The sequence below is a fragment of the Gymnoscopelus microlampas genome (genome assembly GCF_963454915.1).
Source record: "Gymnoscopelus microlampas genome assembly, chromosome: 15".
NCBI classification, from domain to species: domain Eukaryota; kingdom Metazoa; phylum Chordata; class Actinopteri; order Myctophiformes; family Myctophidae; genus Gymnoscopelus; species Gymnoscopelus microlampas.
The window spans coordinates 49,820,427-49,836,332 of NC_139952.1; the positions used below are offsets into that span (position 1 = coordinate 49,820,427).

A 15,906-nucleotide genomic window follows, 5' to 3' on the forward strand; every position below is an offset into this window, starting at 1 on the left:
ACCTACAGTACAGGTCACACAATGGACAATTGATATGCATATAGGCTAATTCCTATGTTAATGTACCTGGCATGAGTTGGGAGCCTTTGTAAACTTTGATGAAGTGTGAATTTAAAGTAGTTTTAAATCTATGCGTGTGCCTGCACGTCCCCCTGGCCAAATAAGTGGTTGCTCAGCGTGCAACCCCTTCCACTGAGCATTGCACCCCTGGTGTCCACATGTGTGCTGCATGAATGTGTGTGAGAGCGAGAGACAGGAGCAAGTGAGATATAGGGAGGAAGACTAGACACAACTACAACACAATGTAAACACACTGATACAGATATGTTCATGAAACATCAATGTAAAGTACATGAATACACTGTAACAACATGTTTCCTCTCTCTCTCTGTCCTCACATAACCTCGCTTCACCAGGCTTTCTGTCCTCACAGGGTTGAATACTCAGTGACTCCTCCTCAGCTCTGTAGACACTCCTTACTGTATGATAGAACTTTATGTGTGTGTGTGTGTGTGTGTGTGTGTGTGTGTGTGTGTGTGTGTGTGTGTGTGTGTGTGTGTGTGTGTGTGTGTGTGTGTGTGTGTGTGTGTGTGTGTGTGTGTGTGTGTGTGTGTGTGTGTGTGTGTGTGTGTGCGCGTGCGTGCGTGCGTGCACGTGTGTCCCCATGTCACACGCCATGTACACTGTAACTGTAGACACTCCCACTATGATAGAACTTTATGTGTTAATACACCGTCAACCATTTTGACACAACATCACAGAGAGCTGAACAGCATGGACTCCATTTTGATTTGTGACATCACGTTAAACCCTAAAGATTGATATAGGGTAAGTGTATCTCTCTCTCTCTCTCTCTCTCTCTCTCTCTCTCTCTCTCTCTCTCTCTCTCTCTTTCTTTCTCTCTTCTCTCTCTCTCATCATATCAACACCAACATGACAGATCCTGATAAAGGCCATGACAGATCCTGTTAAAGGCCGAATTAACTGTTTGTGGTTTCCTGGTGCGCTTGGGGCTGAAAATGTTGCTGGGTGCTGTCGACACAGTTAGGTGTTTCATCACCCTAACCCTCCGGACATGATTTCCACAGTTACTTACATTACTCAAGACGTTTGGTCTCCTTGACATTTTAGCTTTGATGATACACCAGTGTTTGTGTCACGATTTTTCATAAAAAGCAGATCTACAAGCTCATAGCTCATATGAGCCTGTAGATCTGCTATTTTAGAAAAAATATGAACATTTGTGCAAATCTTTCAATTTATATATATATTTTAAAGCACACATTTTCAACTCACATTTTTACTTCTGGGGGGTCCCTGGAACAACATATTTTGAGATAGGGGTCTGTGGCCAAATACATTTTGGGGGTCGTTGACATGAAAAGGTTTGAGCAGCACTGATGTACTGTAGAAACATACGTTTTTCACAAAACTGTGAGTTACTCAGAGTCTCCACAGCAGTTTATTGTAAATCATGTGATGTGACCACAGAGGAAGTTGGTCCTTGCTGCTTTCAGTGTCTGTCTGTCTGTCTGTCTGTCTGTCTGTCTGTCTGTCTGTCTCTACTTCTATCTATCCCTCTGGCTGTCTGTCTGTCTCTACTTCTATCCATCCCTCTGTCTGTCTGTCTCTGCGATTTCAAGGAGAAAAAAAAAAGAATACTAATTGTAAAGTGTGTGAATCCTCCTATACACAACACAACAAAGTGATCTATATATCTATACCATATACACAACACAACAACTCAACGATCTCATGATAAGTTACAAGAAAAAAAAAAAGACAATTCAGCGTGAAATATCAGCCGAGTATTATTATTTTATAGTATTTATATTTAATAGTATGTATTATTTATATATATATATTTCTTTTTTGCGGCTTTCAAATCATTTTTTTTACAAAATCAAATGTTTTATGGTCATGATTCACCAGGAGCCTGGATGGCTTGATTCCAGGCTTAAAATATATTTTTTCGGATATTACCGGAAGCAGCATTACATGTGACATATTTTGCGTGTTTTAAAGGGATATTTCACAATAAAAAAATGATTTGGGTCATTTTATCGTCTACTTTATCGTCTTGTGTGAGCCCCCAAACAGTTTTTAAGTTGCTTGATTCAATATTTAGGTATTTGATTTTAATTTTATCAGACACGACCCTTCCTATACAAACCCTTTAACTTCAAACGGTTATAATCAAAGTTACAATGGTTTGTATAGGAAGGGTGTGTGTCTGATAAAATTAATATAAAATATCTAAATGATGAATCAAGTGAAAAAAACTCCCAACTCCCAAAAGCCTGACTAGCCAATACAATTACCCTTTTTTTTTTGTAAAGTGAAATATCCCTTTAAGTACCAGGTCTTCTGACTTAACTTAAGACCTGGAGGCGTGGTCAATGCTGTGACACTATTTTGAGTGGCTAAACAGCACTGGCCACGCCTCTTAGGTCTTAAGTTAAGTCAGAAGACCTGGTACTTAAGATGTGCAAAATAGGGCCCTCAATGTTCCAGCATTAGAATCCTTTCAATTGAAATAGAGCCACATAAACATGTTTGAACAGTGTTTAAGCTAACAAGCTAACGGTAGCCTGCATGCTGCTGTCAGAGCAGTAGTGTTGTTGAACAGTGTTTAAGCTAACAAGGTAACGGTAGCCTGCATGCTGCTGTCAGAGCAGTACTGTTGTTGAACAGTGTTTAAACTAACAAGGTAACAGTAGCCTACATGCTGCTGTCAGAGCAGTAGTATTGTTGAACAGTGTTTAAACTAACAAGGTAACGGTAGCCTACATGCTGCTAGCGCAGTACTGTTGTTGACAGTCACATGATGCTTCTTTTGGCTGTAATGTCCATGTTGGAACACCGGGGGCAAACTGACAGCTAAGGAATTTAAGTGGCTTTTTTAAAATTATACTGTAAGTTGCCTGGCCCAAGTGGAAGATGCGTTCTGCCGGCCCAGAGGGTCTTCCAGGGCTGTGGGTCATTTATAATGTTGATCCCAATTATTTGTGTGTGTGTGTGTGTGTGTGTGTGTGTGTGTGTGTGTGTGTGTGTGTGTGTGTGTGTGTGTGTGTGTGTGTGTGTGTGTGTGTGTGTGTGTGTGCGCGCGCGCGCGCAATCAGAGCAGCTAGTTAACCTCATGGTATTCCTGGTCTATGTTCATTGCTGGTTAGACGACTACAATAAAAGCATCAGTACTGTGAGTGTTCAGAACCAGAGACCAGGACCAATGAGACCGTACCTATGTTCCCCGGGTCCTATGTTCCCCGCTTTCCTAGGGAGAGCGGGGAACATAGGACCTAACATAGGACCTAACCCTAACCCTAGTGGGGGAACATAGAACCCGGGGAACATAGGGATGACCCCGGACCAATCACCTGCTGATTGACAGGAAACCAGAGAAACATCATGTATATTAGCAGTAGGCGTGGTGTAGGAACTGTAGGGGAGTAAAGCACAGTAAAGCACAGACACTACGTGTCTCAGTCTGGAAAGGCTCCTATTTGACTGGTTTTGCAGAACTACACTGGAACTACATATGTTACGTAGGCAACGTCGTTGCTGATTGGATGTTGTTCAAACGAATCACGTCATTTTTTGTCCCGCCCCGCACCACAGACCAATCAGAAGCCATGGCTCGATTCCAGCCGTATGGCATGTCCCGCCTCCCTTGGAGATAGGAGGCTTTCCAGACTGAGAAACCAAGTGAGAAAAAGAAATCCGCCGAACGTAGTGAAGCAGGCTGGATCCCAGGCTACCTTTCTCCATTACTGTACCAGAAGGCTAGCCTGGCATTGCCAGACTGATGCCTGAAGGCTGTGCACTGCATCTCCAGTAAAGGCTTGATTATACTTGTTAGGTTTTCCATGCCTTCAGCGCCTGTGATATTATCATGATTATAATTATGTGTGTATTTACTGTGTGGTAGGCCGACATATAAAGGCATAGGTAAAATACATACATATATGAAGGTTAATACTGCCTGTTTGGAGTCATTAACTGAGGCAGCTCTATAAGGTCTCATAAGTTGGGTCCTTTCTCAGAGTGTGTAGGTCGTAAATTCCTTAGCATTCCCTTATCTCGAAGAGGAGAGAGAGAGAGGCTCAAATGACATGCTTGATGCCTATGTTAGGGGGGAGGAGAAAGACACTTGCGAGGTGCTCATCGTATTTGCAAAGGCACATATTGGGGGTCCTTGCTTAGATTTTCTGAGGGTCATAAAAATTCCTTAAAGTCTTATCAGGAAAGAGAGAGAGAACCAGGCCACCTTGGGGGGTGGGCATGATCTCTGGTGGGAGGCAACATCCTTTGTGTGGGTCTGTGGTGCAGAGTCACTGAGAACTCTGTTTCTTGGAGTCCCTCAACAGATCAGTAGTAAGTAGAAAAGCTCTTGATACACAAATATTAATGGTCATATATGCTGATATGTTTATTGTTTGTGTGAAGATTCATGTCGGTAATATTGTATTATTGTTTCTGTGTTTCAATATTTCTGTAGGTTTAAAACCTGTTTGACCTGTCTGTCTGACTGGCTGACTGTTTGACCTGACTGTCTGTCTGTCTGACCTGACAGCCTGACCTGACTAGACTTTGTTAGTAAAATGTGAGCCTACTGGCAAGGTTGTAGTTGACTTAGATAGTAGTTGACTGGCCGCTTAGCAGCACGATTGGCTGCTGGGTGTGTTAATGTATGTTTGTATTTGTGTTAGTAAATAAAAACCATCAAAGACACAGGTTGGTGTAGGTCTGAGTATTATCTACTTCACACCGATTCAGGGACTCCGGCCTTTTGCGAGGGCCGTTAGCCGACCAGGCGCACAAAGTAGTGTGCGTCGGGTTGAAATTCGTCAGTTTTAAACTACTATCGGCCTTTAATTAAGGCCTTTAGGTGATTTAAGTAGTTTATAACAAATAGTAACCTGATAGTCTCTGAATGGAGTCAGAGACCCTTTTGGAGCAGGTTACGTTTATAACCGCGTTAAATAATAATTTATCACGGCTATAAACAACTTGTTGCTCTGGATTATGGGACCAGGGCAATAAGAAGCGTTAGGCCACTTTTGAAGGTAGTCAGAAGTTGTAAGGATACACGCGTTGGGCCACTTTTGAAGGTAGTCAGAAGTTGTAAAGAGAGGCACACGTACAGTTTCGAACTACTGACCTAACTATTGCTCTCTTAAAGGTGAGGCTAGTGGGAGTGTTTGAAATTTGTACAGTTTGAACTACTGACCTAACTATTGCTCTCTTAAAGGTGAGGCTAGTGGGAGTTTGAAGTAGTTTAGACAAATTTTAACCAGCTTGTTGCTCTGGGTTATGGATCCAGGGCAATAAGAACGAAGTGAGGCCACTTTTGAAGGTAGTCAGAAGTAGAGAGACAAGGCGGCGGAGATCACCGTCGGGTAGGCTAGTTTAGCATCAGGGGTTTCAATGTTAACTGTATGTGATACTAGGACGGGATTAGGTATCAGGGGTTTTCATTGTTTACTGTATGTGATGTTAAGTCAGGGATAACGTTATTTAACTGTATGTGATACTAGGTCAGGAGTAGTTATCAGGGGTTCAATTATTCAACGTTATTAGCCTATTGTTGTTGTTAGTGTACACAGATGCGAGCTGTGGATTCTAACAACAAAGGGTGACACTGCTAACTACCAAATTGCTAACTGGGTGCTGTCAAGCCTATTGACTTATAACTAACTAGGTAGCCTGTCTTTCAAGACGTCCAGAGAACACTTTTAGTGGGAGGGAAGAGGAGTGAGATGGGAGGGTTAGTTCAGTTAGGAGAGAGGTGGGAGGCAGCACATAAGGCTTTTGGGAGGGCATTGCAGTGGATGACTGACTATATTATGGTTCTTGCAAGAACACTAGTCAGGGAGAGGGAGTCACTAGGAGCAGAGTACGATAGACTCATTGATGCTGCCAGTGACTATGTGAGCCCGCCAGAAGGCGCTACCACCGCTGATCGGGTGGTTGGCGCTGGACGGATGGAGCAGATCTTCCCGGGAGTCGGGGGCGAGCCAGGAGACCCGGGCCGTCCCGGAGAGGGAGATCTACTCATCACGACACGCGGAGAAGGTGCAGAGGAGGTTGTGACAGCCAGCGGAGAGGGGCCGTCGGCGGGAGGGAAGGGAGCGCCATCAGAGGGCGGACCAGACGGCGTTGCTCCCGCAGACGAAGCTGCGGGTGCGGGGGAGGTGCCACGGGAGATCGCGAGAGAAGCTGCAGAGGAGATGGTAGATGGAGTAGCCCCCGTGGACGAGGCCGCGGGGGACGTGACGGTCGAGGTAGAGACGCCTACGGAGAAAGCCGGGGGGGAGACCGACACCAATCCACACACCGACATCACACCAGTGCAGAGCGGCGTGGCACCACCTAAGCCAACGGGGACGGCCGACAACGATCCACACTCTGTCACCACACCAGGGAGGAGCGAGGCCCGGGTGGTTCAAGGTGGGAGGCCAGTAGCCACAAGAGCCAGACCAGTCGGGTTTGGAGGGCGCGGCCTAACGAACCAGGAGCAAGAGGAGCTGCTCCTGGGGTTGACGGAGTTGTGTGAGCTGCTGAAACCCCCTGACCCATTCGCGCCTGGTCGGTGGGTCATGAGTAAGTTGAGGGGGAGGCTGAAAGAAGTCACTGTCCCACCACAGTCATCGGCGCGGGCTGGTGGTGGGGTTGCGTTTCGCGGCGGAAAAAGAACACTGCCAGAGGAACTGACGTCTCCACTGCTACCCTCCGCAGGGGGTGGCAGTGGTTTGGATAAGGCCAGCGCCACATCGATGCAACGTGGACCGCTGCGGTTGAGCATGACTGGCACAGAGGCCCACAAGGCGGTGGGACTATGCGTCAGTGTATGGTCGGCTGGCAGTGGTACTTAGGTGCACTTGGGTGGACAAAGATGCTATACGCAGCACCAAAAAAGAAAACGTCTGAAGTTTGTGATGTTTCTTAACATGTGAATGGACGGAGCCATTCCCAAATGTGTGCTATGCAGCATCGAAGGACGTCTAAAGTGTCTTACTGTGTGTGGTAGTTTAGGACCTTTATGATGTGCCTGTAACAGTGAAATGAATGGAGCCATTTCAAAATGTATGCAATTATGATGGGGAGTTGAATAACTTGCATGATGATGATGATGATGAGTATTAATTTACTGCCTACCTCTAAGTTGTGATGGAAGGGGGTTGAGTGGGGTGCATTGATACAGGTTATGTTCACCACTTAATCTCTTTTATACTTAGTTGTACGATGATGTCTCGCAAAAATGGCTAAAGGGCTGACCTGCCAGGTTGTGAGCTTGTAGATCTGCTGTTTTACCATTGCGAAGCATTCACTTTGCCCATGAGTGAAAGGGGTTTAAAGTGGGAGGGAAAGGACACATCAGTGTTCCAAAAGATGAGCTTGTAGATCTGCTAATTTTCATTTTAAAAACTTTGCCCGGGATATAGGTGGTCGAAGTAGTTTACAAATTCGTACAGTTTTGGACTACTGGCCTAACTATTGCTCTCTTAAAGGTGAGGCTAGTGGGAGTTGAAGTAGTTTAAAAATTCGTACAGTTTTGAACTATTGACACTGACCGATAGTGGTTTATAGATTTGCACGGTTACAAACTACTGGCCTAACTATTGCTCTCTTAAAGGTGAGGCTAGTGGGAGTTTGAAGGGTTTGAGAATTTGTGCATTTTTAATCTACTATCGGCCTTTTAATTAAGGCCTATAGGTATTGAAAGGGGTTTAAAGTGGGGGAAAACAGGCAACTACATACCAAATTAGTTTGTTTTCTGGGTAAACAATTTGGATTGGGGAATTTATGTTTAACGTGTGTGGTGTGCATAAATTCATGTTATGTGTGAAGTACGTAACTTTTTAAGTTTGACATGTGGGCTGTTCCGAGTATGGGATCGGAGTGGTTTGCAGACCAAAGTAAGATGTACCTAGTTAGGCATGTGTGAAGTGCATGGCTTACTATGCCAGGCGGTGCCTCACTCACTAAAGGGGCGACCTTCCAGTGTGTTCTCTGAGCCATAAACCAGAGGTAAATGGATTGTAGCCATTTCCTGCTGCCAGTGGGGGAGGATTATCATATGAATGTGAGAGGTTATTGCGGCCTCTGGGTCAGCCGACCCAGAGGCCGGGTGGGAGGTGTTAGGTTTTCCATGCCTTCAGCGCCTGTGATATTATCATGATTATAATTATGTGTGTATTTACTGTGTGGTAGGCCGACATATAAAGGCATAGGTAAAATACATACATATATGAAGGTTAATACTGCCTGTTTGGAGTCATTAACTGAGGCAGCTCTATAAGGTCTCATAAGTTGGGTCCTTTCTCAGAGTGTGTAGGTCGTAAATTCCTTACCATTCCCTTATCTCGAAGAGGAGAGAGAGAGAGGCTCAAATGACATGCTTGATGCCTATGTTATGGGGGAGGAGAAAGACACTTGCGAGGTGCTCATCGTATTTGCCCAGTGAGTAAAGGCACATATTGGGGGTCCTTGCTTAGATTTTCTGAGGGTCATAAAAATTCCTTAAAGTCTTATCAGGAAAGAGAGAGAGAACCAGGCCACCTTGGGGGGTGGGCATGATCTCTGGTGGGAGGCAACATCCTTTGTGTGGGTCTGTGGTGCAGAGTCACTGAGAACTCTGTTTCTTGGAGTCCCTCAACAGATCAGTAGTAAGTAGAAAAGCTCTTGATACACAAAGATTAATGGTCATATGTGCTGATATGTTTATTGTTTGTGTGAAGATTCATGTCGGTAATATTGTATTATTGTTTCTGTGTTTCAATATTTCTGTAGGTTTAAAACCTGTTTGACCTGTCTGTCTGACTGACTGACTGTTTGACCTGACTGTCTGTCTGTCTGACCTGACAGCCTGACCTGACTAGACTTTGTTAGTAAAATGTGAGCCTACTGGCAAGGTTGTAGTTGACTTAGATAGTAGTTGACTGGCCGCTTAGCAGCACGATTGGCTGCTGGGTGTGTTAATGTATGTTTGTATTTGTGTTAGTAAATAAAAACCATCAAAGACACAGGTTGGTGTAGGTCTGAGTATTATCTACTTCACACCGATTCAGGGACTCCGGCCTTTTGCGAGGGCCGTTAGCCGACCAGGCGCACAAAGTAGTGTGCGTCGGGTTGAAATTCGTACAATACTTAGTTGAGAGCGGTGTGTCGCACACCAAAAATAGCCGATCTACAAACTCACAATGCATCGCATTTTGACGTGTTGTTAGCTTGTAGATTGGCTATTTTCACCACAAGTGCCCTTTAAGAAATGTCAGCCCCTGTCCCTCTAACATCTCTGCACTTCCCTGTATAGCAGTGTCTGTGTGTGCATGTACTTTGTGTATATGAAGCAAACATTTACTGTTTTCTGGTCTATTTTCACTGTAATCTTGACAGATTTAATAAAGACAAAGATGAGTCATTGTGAGGAGAGAGAGGAGGAGGAAACTGACAAACAGCTCATCCACAGACCAGAGCCTCCATCTGTGTCTATGAAGAGTGATGAACCTGGACCTACAGACACAAAGTATGTCAATCCTCCTTTACAATATACACAACACAAAGTGATCTTATGCTAAGTTACATTAATTACAAAAACGAGACATAGCATCTATAATGCTGTATCATCCCTGTTCAATATTAATCTATATATTGTAAGTTACTATGTGTAACTTACAATATATAACTCAAAATAGTTTCCCTTCTATATATAAAATGAGACTTAACAATAACAAATGTTGAATAAATTGACATTCACATGATAATTATAGAAACATGTATGATTCCAGAAGTCACAGACCAGAGTCTCCAACACCCAGCTATGTGTCTATGAAGAGTGACTGGTCTAAAAGAAGCGCGCCTAACTTCAGTAATGAACCTGGACCTCCAGACGCAAAGTATGTGAATTCTCCTATACAATATACACAAAAATCAAATGTCTGAGAGCAAATCGGGAGGCTTAAGATTGGATCTTTGAACCGTACACACTAGACTCTAGTGTGAGCAGTTCAAAGATGACTAGAGGATAATTATGACAGACATTTGCTCTGGATCTAGGCTGAAGGAAAAGAATGCCCCTCCCCTCCTCTCTTTTTTTTTTCTTTGACATAGGATTCCTGGTCAAAGTTTATCTGTAGATTGCAAGGTACTGTGTGTGTGTGTGTGTGTGTGTGTGTGTGTGTGTGTGTGTGTGTGTGTGTGTGTGTGTGTGTGTGTGTGTGTGTGTGTGTGTGTGTGTGTGTGTGTGTGTGTGTGTGTGTGTGTGTGTGTGTGTGTGTGTGTGTGTGTGTGTGTGTGTGTGTGTGTGTGTGTGTGCGCGCGCGTGCGCGTGCGTGTGTGCAGTTTGAGTGGTGTTCAGTGGTGATGCTGCCAGGACATTAGACAGGATGGCTGCTTGTGTGCATGTACAGTATGCAACAAGCTATGTAAAATATGTCTATCACCTGTTATTGTACTGTATATTTAGTAAAATGTTATGGTTTCTATTATTTTATTGCTATTTTATTCAGTTTTCTTGTTTCTGCAATGTTGTGTGAGGAAACTAAAAGATGTTACCCTTTTAGAAGTAACAATAAAAAAACAAATGGCCTTTTTCATTCACACAAACATTTATATGATTCCAGAAGTCTTCACCACAGACCAGAGTCTCCAACACCCAGCTGTGTGTCTATGAAGAGTGACTGGTCTAGAAGAAGCCCTCCTAACTTCAGTAATGAACCGGAACCTCCACACACAACGTATGTGAATTCTCCTATACAATATACACAACACTATATCACAACTAGGGATGGGCATATCAGATAGAATCAGATTTGTGTCAACAAAAGTGCTCTCAAGACTGTAGCTGGAGCCCTCATTCAATGCCATTTTGACTATGCTTGGACTTCTTGGTTCTCCAACATCTCATTATCACTAAAAACTAACCTTCAGACCTCCCGAAATAAATTGATTTGACTACTTCTCGGCCTAAAGCCCACAACCCACCATACACAATATACAATACACAATATTTATAATATACACAATACTCGCACTGTATTTTTGTCAAATACTACTGTTTATTATTATTAATGATTATTATTTTGCTGTTTTCTTCTGTTTTCTTGTTGCTGCATTGTCGTGAGGCGAAACTCAAAATAGTTTCCCTTCTATATATAAAATGAGACTTAACAATAACAAATGTTGAATAAATTGACATTCACATGATAATTATAGAAACATGTATGATTCCAGAAGTCACAGACCAGAGTCTCCAACACCCAGCTATGTGTCTATGAAGAGTGACTGGTCTAAAAGAAGCGCTCCTAACTTCAGTAATGAACCTGGACCTACAGACACAAAGTATGTGAATTCTCCTATACAATATACACAAAAATCTTAACGGACAGTAGCGATCCATATAAATATCAACCATGTTTGAAAATTGTCTTGGTGGCATCAAATGTCTGAGAGCAAATCGGGAGGCTTAAGAATGGATCTTTGAACCGTACACACTAGACTCTAGTGTGAGCAGTTCAAAGATGACTAGAGGATAATTATGACAGACATTTGCTCTGGATCTAGGCTGAAGGAAAAGAATGCCCCTCCCCTCCTCTCTTTTTTTTCCCTTAGACATAGGATTCCTGGTCAAAGTTTATCTGTAGATTGCAAGGTACTGTGTGTGTGTGTGTGTGTGTGTGTGTGTGTGTGTGTGTGTGTGTGTGTGTGTGTGTGTGTGTGTGTGTGTGTGTGTGTGTGTGTGTGTGTGTGTGTGTGTGTGTGTGTGTGTGTGTGTGTGTGTGTGCAGTTTTTGAATGAAGTCATACAAATCATAATTAACTAGAAAAAGTGCTCCTCGGATCACAGGTCTCCGCCAGGTCAGGTAAGCTGTTGTGGCCTCCTGGTGGCGCTATAATAGGTCAACGTGAAAAGGGTGCCATTTCTTCTTAGGCCTTGCACGACAATCGGACACTGCATTCATGATTTGAGGCATTTTGTTAAAAACATGTGTTTCGCTAAATTAGACCTGTTGGTGGCGCTATGACAGGCCAATGTTAAAAATATTTTTTTGTTCAAAACAAGCCAATAATGCAAACTTTAGATGTCAATCTTAGCCAATCAGTATGGAATATGAAAAATCAAACACATCCGTCGTGATCACATGACTATAGAGATCATGTGTACCGATTTGTGTGAAATTTGGATAAAATTGGAAGGATTAGTATAAAAAAATGTGTTTTACATAAGTCGGCCTCCTTGTGGCGCTATAAAAGGCAGATTGACCTCTAGGGAGTGTGCATACAAAGTTTTACACAGATCGGTGCAATTATAGGTACAAATACGAATCGGCCTCTTATAGCGCCACCATGAGGCTGATTTGAAAATGTTCAAATGGTAGTTCTTCCTCGGCCTAATGGGAATGAGCGTGCAAAATTTCACGGAAATTGCATGCTGTGTTCATGATTTGAGGCATTTTGTTCAAAACGGAGCACTCCTGCAAACTTTGGAAGACATTTTTAGCCAATCAGGGTGGAATATGAGAAATCTGAAAGATTTGTTTCGTTTAATGACTATAGAGATGCTGTGTACCGATTTGCGTGATTTTTGGACAAAATCTGTAGGAGTACTGTCAAAAAATATGTATTGCACAAATCGACCTCCTGGTGGCGCTATAAAATTATAAAAAATTGGGGAAAAGGTTCTGAAATGGCATCCAGGGAGTGTGTGTGCACAGTGGCGCTGTGATCAAGCGAACAGTGGCAGAGATTAGCTGGTCACAGACGGACGGACGGACGGACACACGGACGGACGGGGTGGAAAACATACTCTCTCGCCATGCCTTTCGGCCTGGCGGAGACAATAACCGGAAGTAGCTGATCTACAGGCTCACAACACATTGCGCTGTGACGTGTTGTTGAGCTTGTAGATCAGCTATTTTCGGTGAACGACATGCTTCCAAATGACTGAAATCAGTTGTGGCGACTGAGAACTTTAATCCAGGTAGATGTAAAATGAGACTAACAATAACACATATTGAATTAATTGAATTCACATGATAATTATAGAAACATGTATATGATTCCAGAAGTCTGTACCACAGACCAGAGTCTCCAACACCCAGCTGTGTGTCCATGAAGAGTGACTGGTCTAAACTTGACCCTCCTAACTTCAGTAATCAACCTGGACCTCCACACACAGAGTATGTGAATCCTCCTATACAATATACACAACACTATAAAGCTGCGCTCACTCTATAGGATTTCTTAAATCTTAAAGAATTTGGAATTCTGGTAGCATCACACACTACAGGATTATGGGATTATCTTGAACATGCACACGCTACAACATTTAAAACGATGACCATAGCCGTGGGAACTAGGGGTACTGGGTTGGCGGACACCCCCCTCACGGCCCCACCCAGGAGGTTGAAAATGAATGAATATTGATTGGTTGGTTCTACACCTTCACCCTGCAGCATTTTATTAAGAGATGTTCAAAGTTTATCTAAAGATTATAAATTACTGTGTGTGCTGTTTGTGAATGAAGTCGTACAAATCACAATGTAGTGTTCAGATGTGAAGCTGAACTATACAGACTGGCTGCCTGTGTGTATTATGTCCTATCTATGCGACAAACTATATACACTTTGTATAGACTACTGTGTCTATCAACTGTTATTGTACGCTGTTGTTTGTAAATATTTACAGTTTCTATTATTGATATTATTATCATTTTGCCGTTTTGTTCTGTTTTCTTGTTGCTGCAAAGGCAAAACTGAAAACGTTTTCCCTTTTAGATATAAAATGGAACGTAACAATAACAAACTTGGACAAATTGACTTTTTCATTCACATGATAATTATAGAAACATGTATATGATTCCAGAAGTCTGTACCACAGACCAGAGTCTCCAACACCCAGCTGTGTGTCTTTGAAGAGTGACAAGTCTAAAGGAGGAGTTCCTGACTTCAGTAATGAACCTGGACCTCCACACACAAAGTATGTGAATCCTCTTATACAATATACACAACACTATAAAGCTGCACTCACACTACAGGGTTTTTAAAATCTTAAAGAATTTGGAATTCTGGTAGCATCACACACTACAGGATTATGGGATTATCTTGAACATGCACACGCTACAAGATTTAAAACGATGACCATAGCCGTGGGAACTAAGGGTACTGGGTGGGCCGACACCCCCCTCACGTCCCCACCCAGGAGGTTGAAAATGAATGAATATTGATTGGTTGGTTCTGCACCTCACCCTGCAGCATTTTATTGTTGTAGATGTTCAAAGTGTATCTATAGATTATAAATTACTGTGTGTGCAGTTTGTGAATGAAGTCGTACAAATCACAATGTGGAGTTCAGTGGTGAAGCTGAACAATACAGACTGACTGCTTGTGTGTATGATGTCCTATCTATGCGACAAACTATGCAAACTATGTATAGGCTACTGTGTCTATCAACTGTTATTGTACGGTATCGTTTGTAAAATGTTACTGTAGCTATTATTAATAATATTACCATTTGCACCGCGGAACGTTTCTCACTGGATGAGTTTCAGACGGACCAATCATACCGGCGCACCAACCTGAACCGACGTGGTTCTCACTTCTCAGACAAAGTAAACTGCAGCCAGCACAGTGCATGAGCCTGCTTGATAATGTTGGCTGGGTATAAAATCTGTAATGGATACCCCCCCCCACACGCGCGGTTGTCCCGGGGCTGCACGATGCGGTGCGGGTCACATGCATAATTTATTAATAATTAATTAAACCACTATAAAACAACAGTTACAACAACACACTCTACCAGCCTCGAGTGGTGAAAAAAATAGTAGATCTACAAGCTCAAAATGCGCTTGTAGATCAGCTATTTTCACATGGTTACTGTATGTTTTATAATAATAATTGAAATCTACAAAGTAACTAGTATCTAAAGTTTTCAAATAATTGTAGTGGAGTAAAAGTACAATATTTGCCTCTGAGATATAGTGCAGTTACTGGAGTAGAAGTAAAAGTATTAGAAATTGGAAATACTCAAGAGTCAAGTGCAAATACCTCAAAATTGTACTTAAGTACAGTTCTTGAGTACATGTACTAGTACAAGACGTATGCCACAATCCATTTGTTCTCAGGTCAAATATTGATATGCGATTAAAATGTGATTAATTGCAATTAATTCATTACAAAGCCTCTAATTAATTAGATAATTTGTTTTCATCGAGTCCCAGCCCTAATTATTTTGTTTTTACAATACATTTATTTTAGTAATTATCCTCTTTACAGTAGAGCAGTGGTTCTCAAAGTGGGGTGTGCGGACCCCCAGGGGTCCTTTTAGGGTTACAGAGGTTCAGTTGAGGAACAGTTTTACTACTTTTACCCTATTTTATACTTGGGATATTCCAAAATAGCTGTTGTACAAGGTCACAACAAATCACATTGCACTCTTTTGAGCTTGTAGATCTGTAATTTTTGAGGCATTTTGTTGAATCTTGAAAAAGTTTGAAAAATGTGAAATCATTTTACAAAAAAATTAACAATGATCAAACACAAATTTTCTCTTATGGGATCCCTGGCAGAACATATTTTCAGATGGGGATCTGCAGCCAAATAAATATACATTGTCTTCATCTCTACAGAGAGAGGAAGAGGAGTGGTTGTGTTGTGATAGAGCAGGCGTCCAGGTGTTCAGTGTGTGAGGAGGTTCTGACAGATCCAGTCTCTACCAGCTGTGGACACTGGTTCTGCAGACAGTGCATCACCTCATACTGGGACCAGTCTGCTCCAACAGGACACTATGGCTGTCCCCAGTGTGGAAAGAGATCCAGAACCACACCTGGACTGAAGACACCCAAACAAAACACACCTGGACAAAGTAAGACTAGACATACTTGGCGCTAATTAAAATAAATAATGCT

The 15,906-nt window shown here is 42.6% G+C and overlaps 1 protein-coding gene across 1 annotated transcript in view; it reads left to right on the forward strand.

Annotated features, from left to right (window-relative positions):
- LOC311061832 (NACHT, LRR and PYD domains-containing protein 3-like) overlaps positions 1–15,906 on the forward strand; it is a 92,199-nt gene that overhangs the window by 5,515 nt on the left and 70,778 nt on the right. Inside the window, exons 2-8 of the mRNA XM_084080529.1 lie at positions 9,400–9,529; positions 9,792–9,899; positions 10,626–10,739; positions 11,236–11,343; positions 13,067–13,180; positions 13,866–13,979; positions 15,628–15,863. Coding sequence (XP_083936655.1) covers positions 9,417–9,529; positions 9,792–9,899; positions 10,626–10,739; positions 11,236–11,343; positions 13,067–13,180; positions 13,866–13,979; positions 15,628–15,863 — 907 coding nt within the window. The 5' untranslated portion in view covers positions 9,400–9,416. The remainder of the gene's footprint in view (positions 1–9,399; positions 9,530–9,791; positions 9,900–10,625; positions 10,740–11,235; positions 11,344–13,066; positions 13,181–13,865; positions 13,980–15,627; positions 15,864–15,906) is intronic.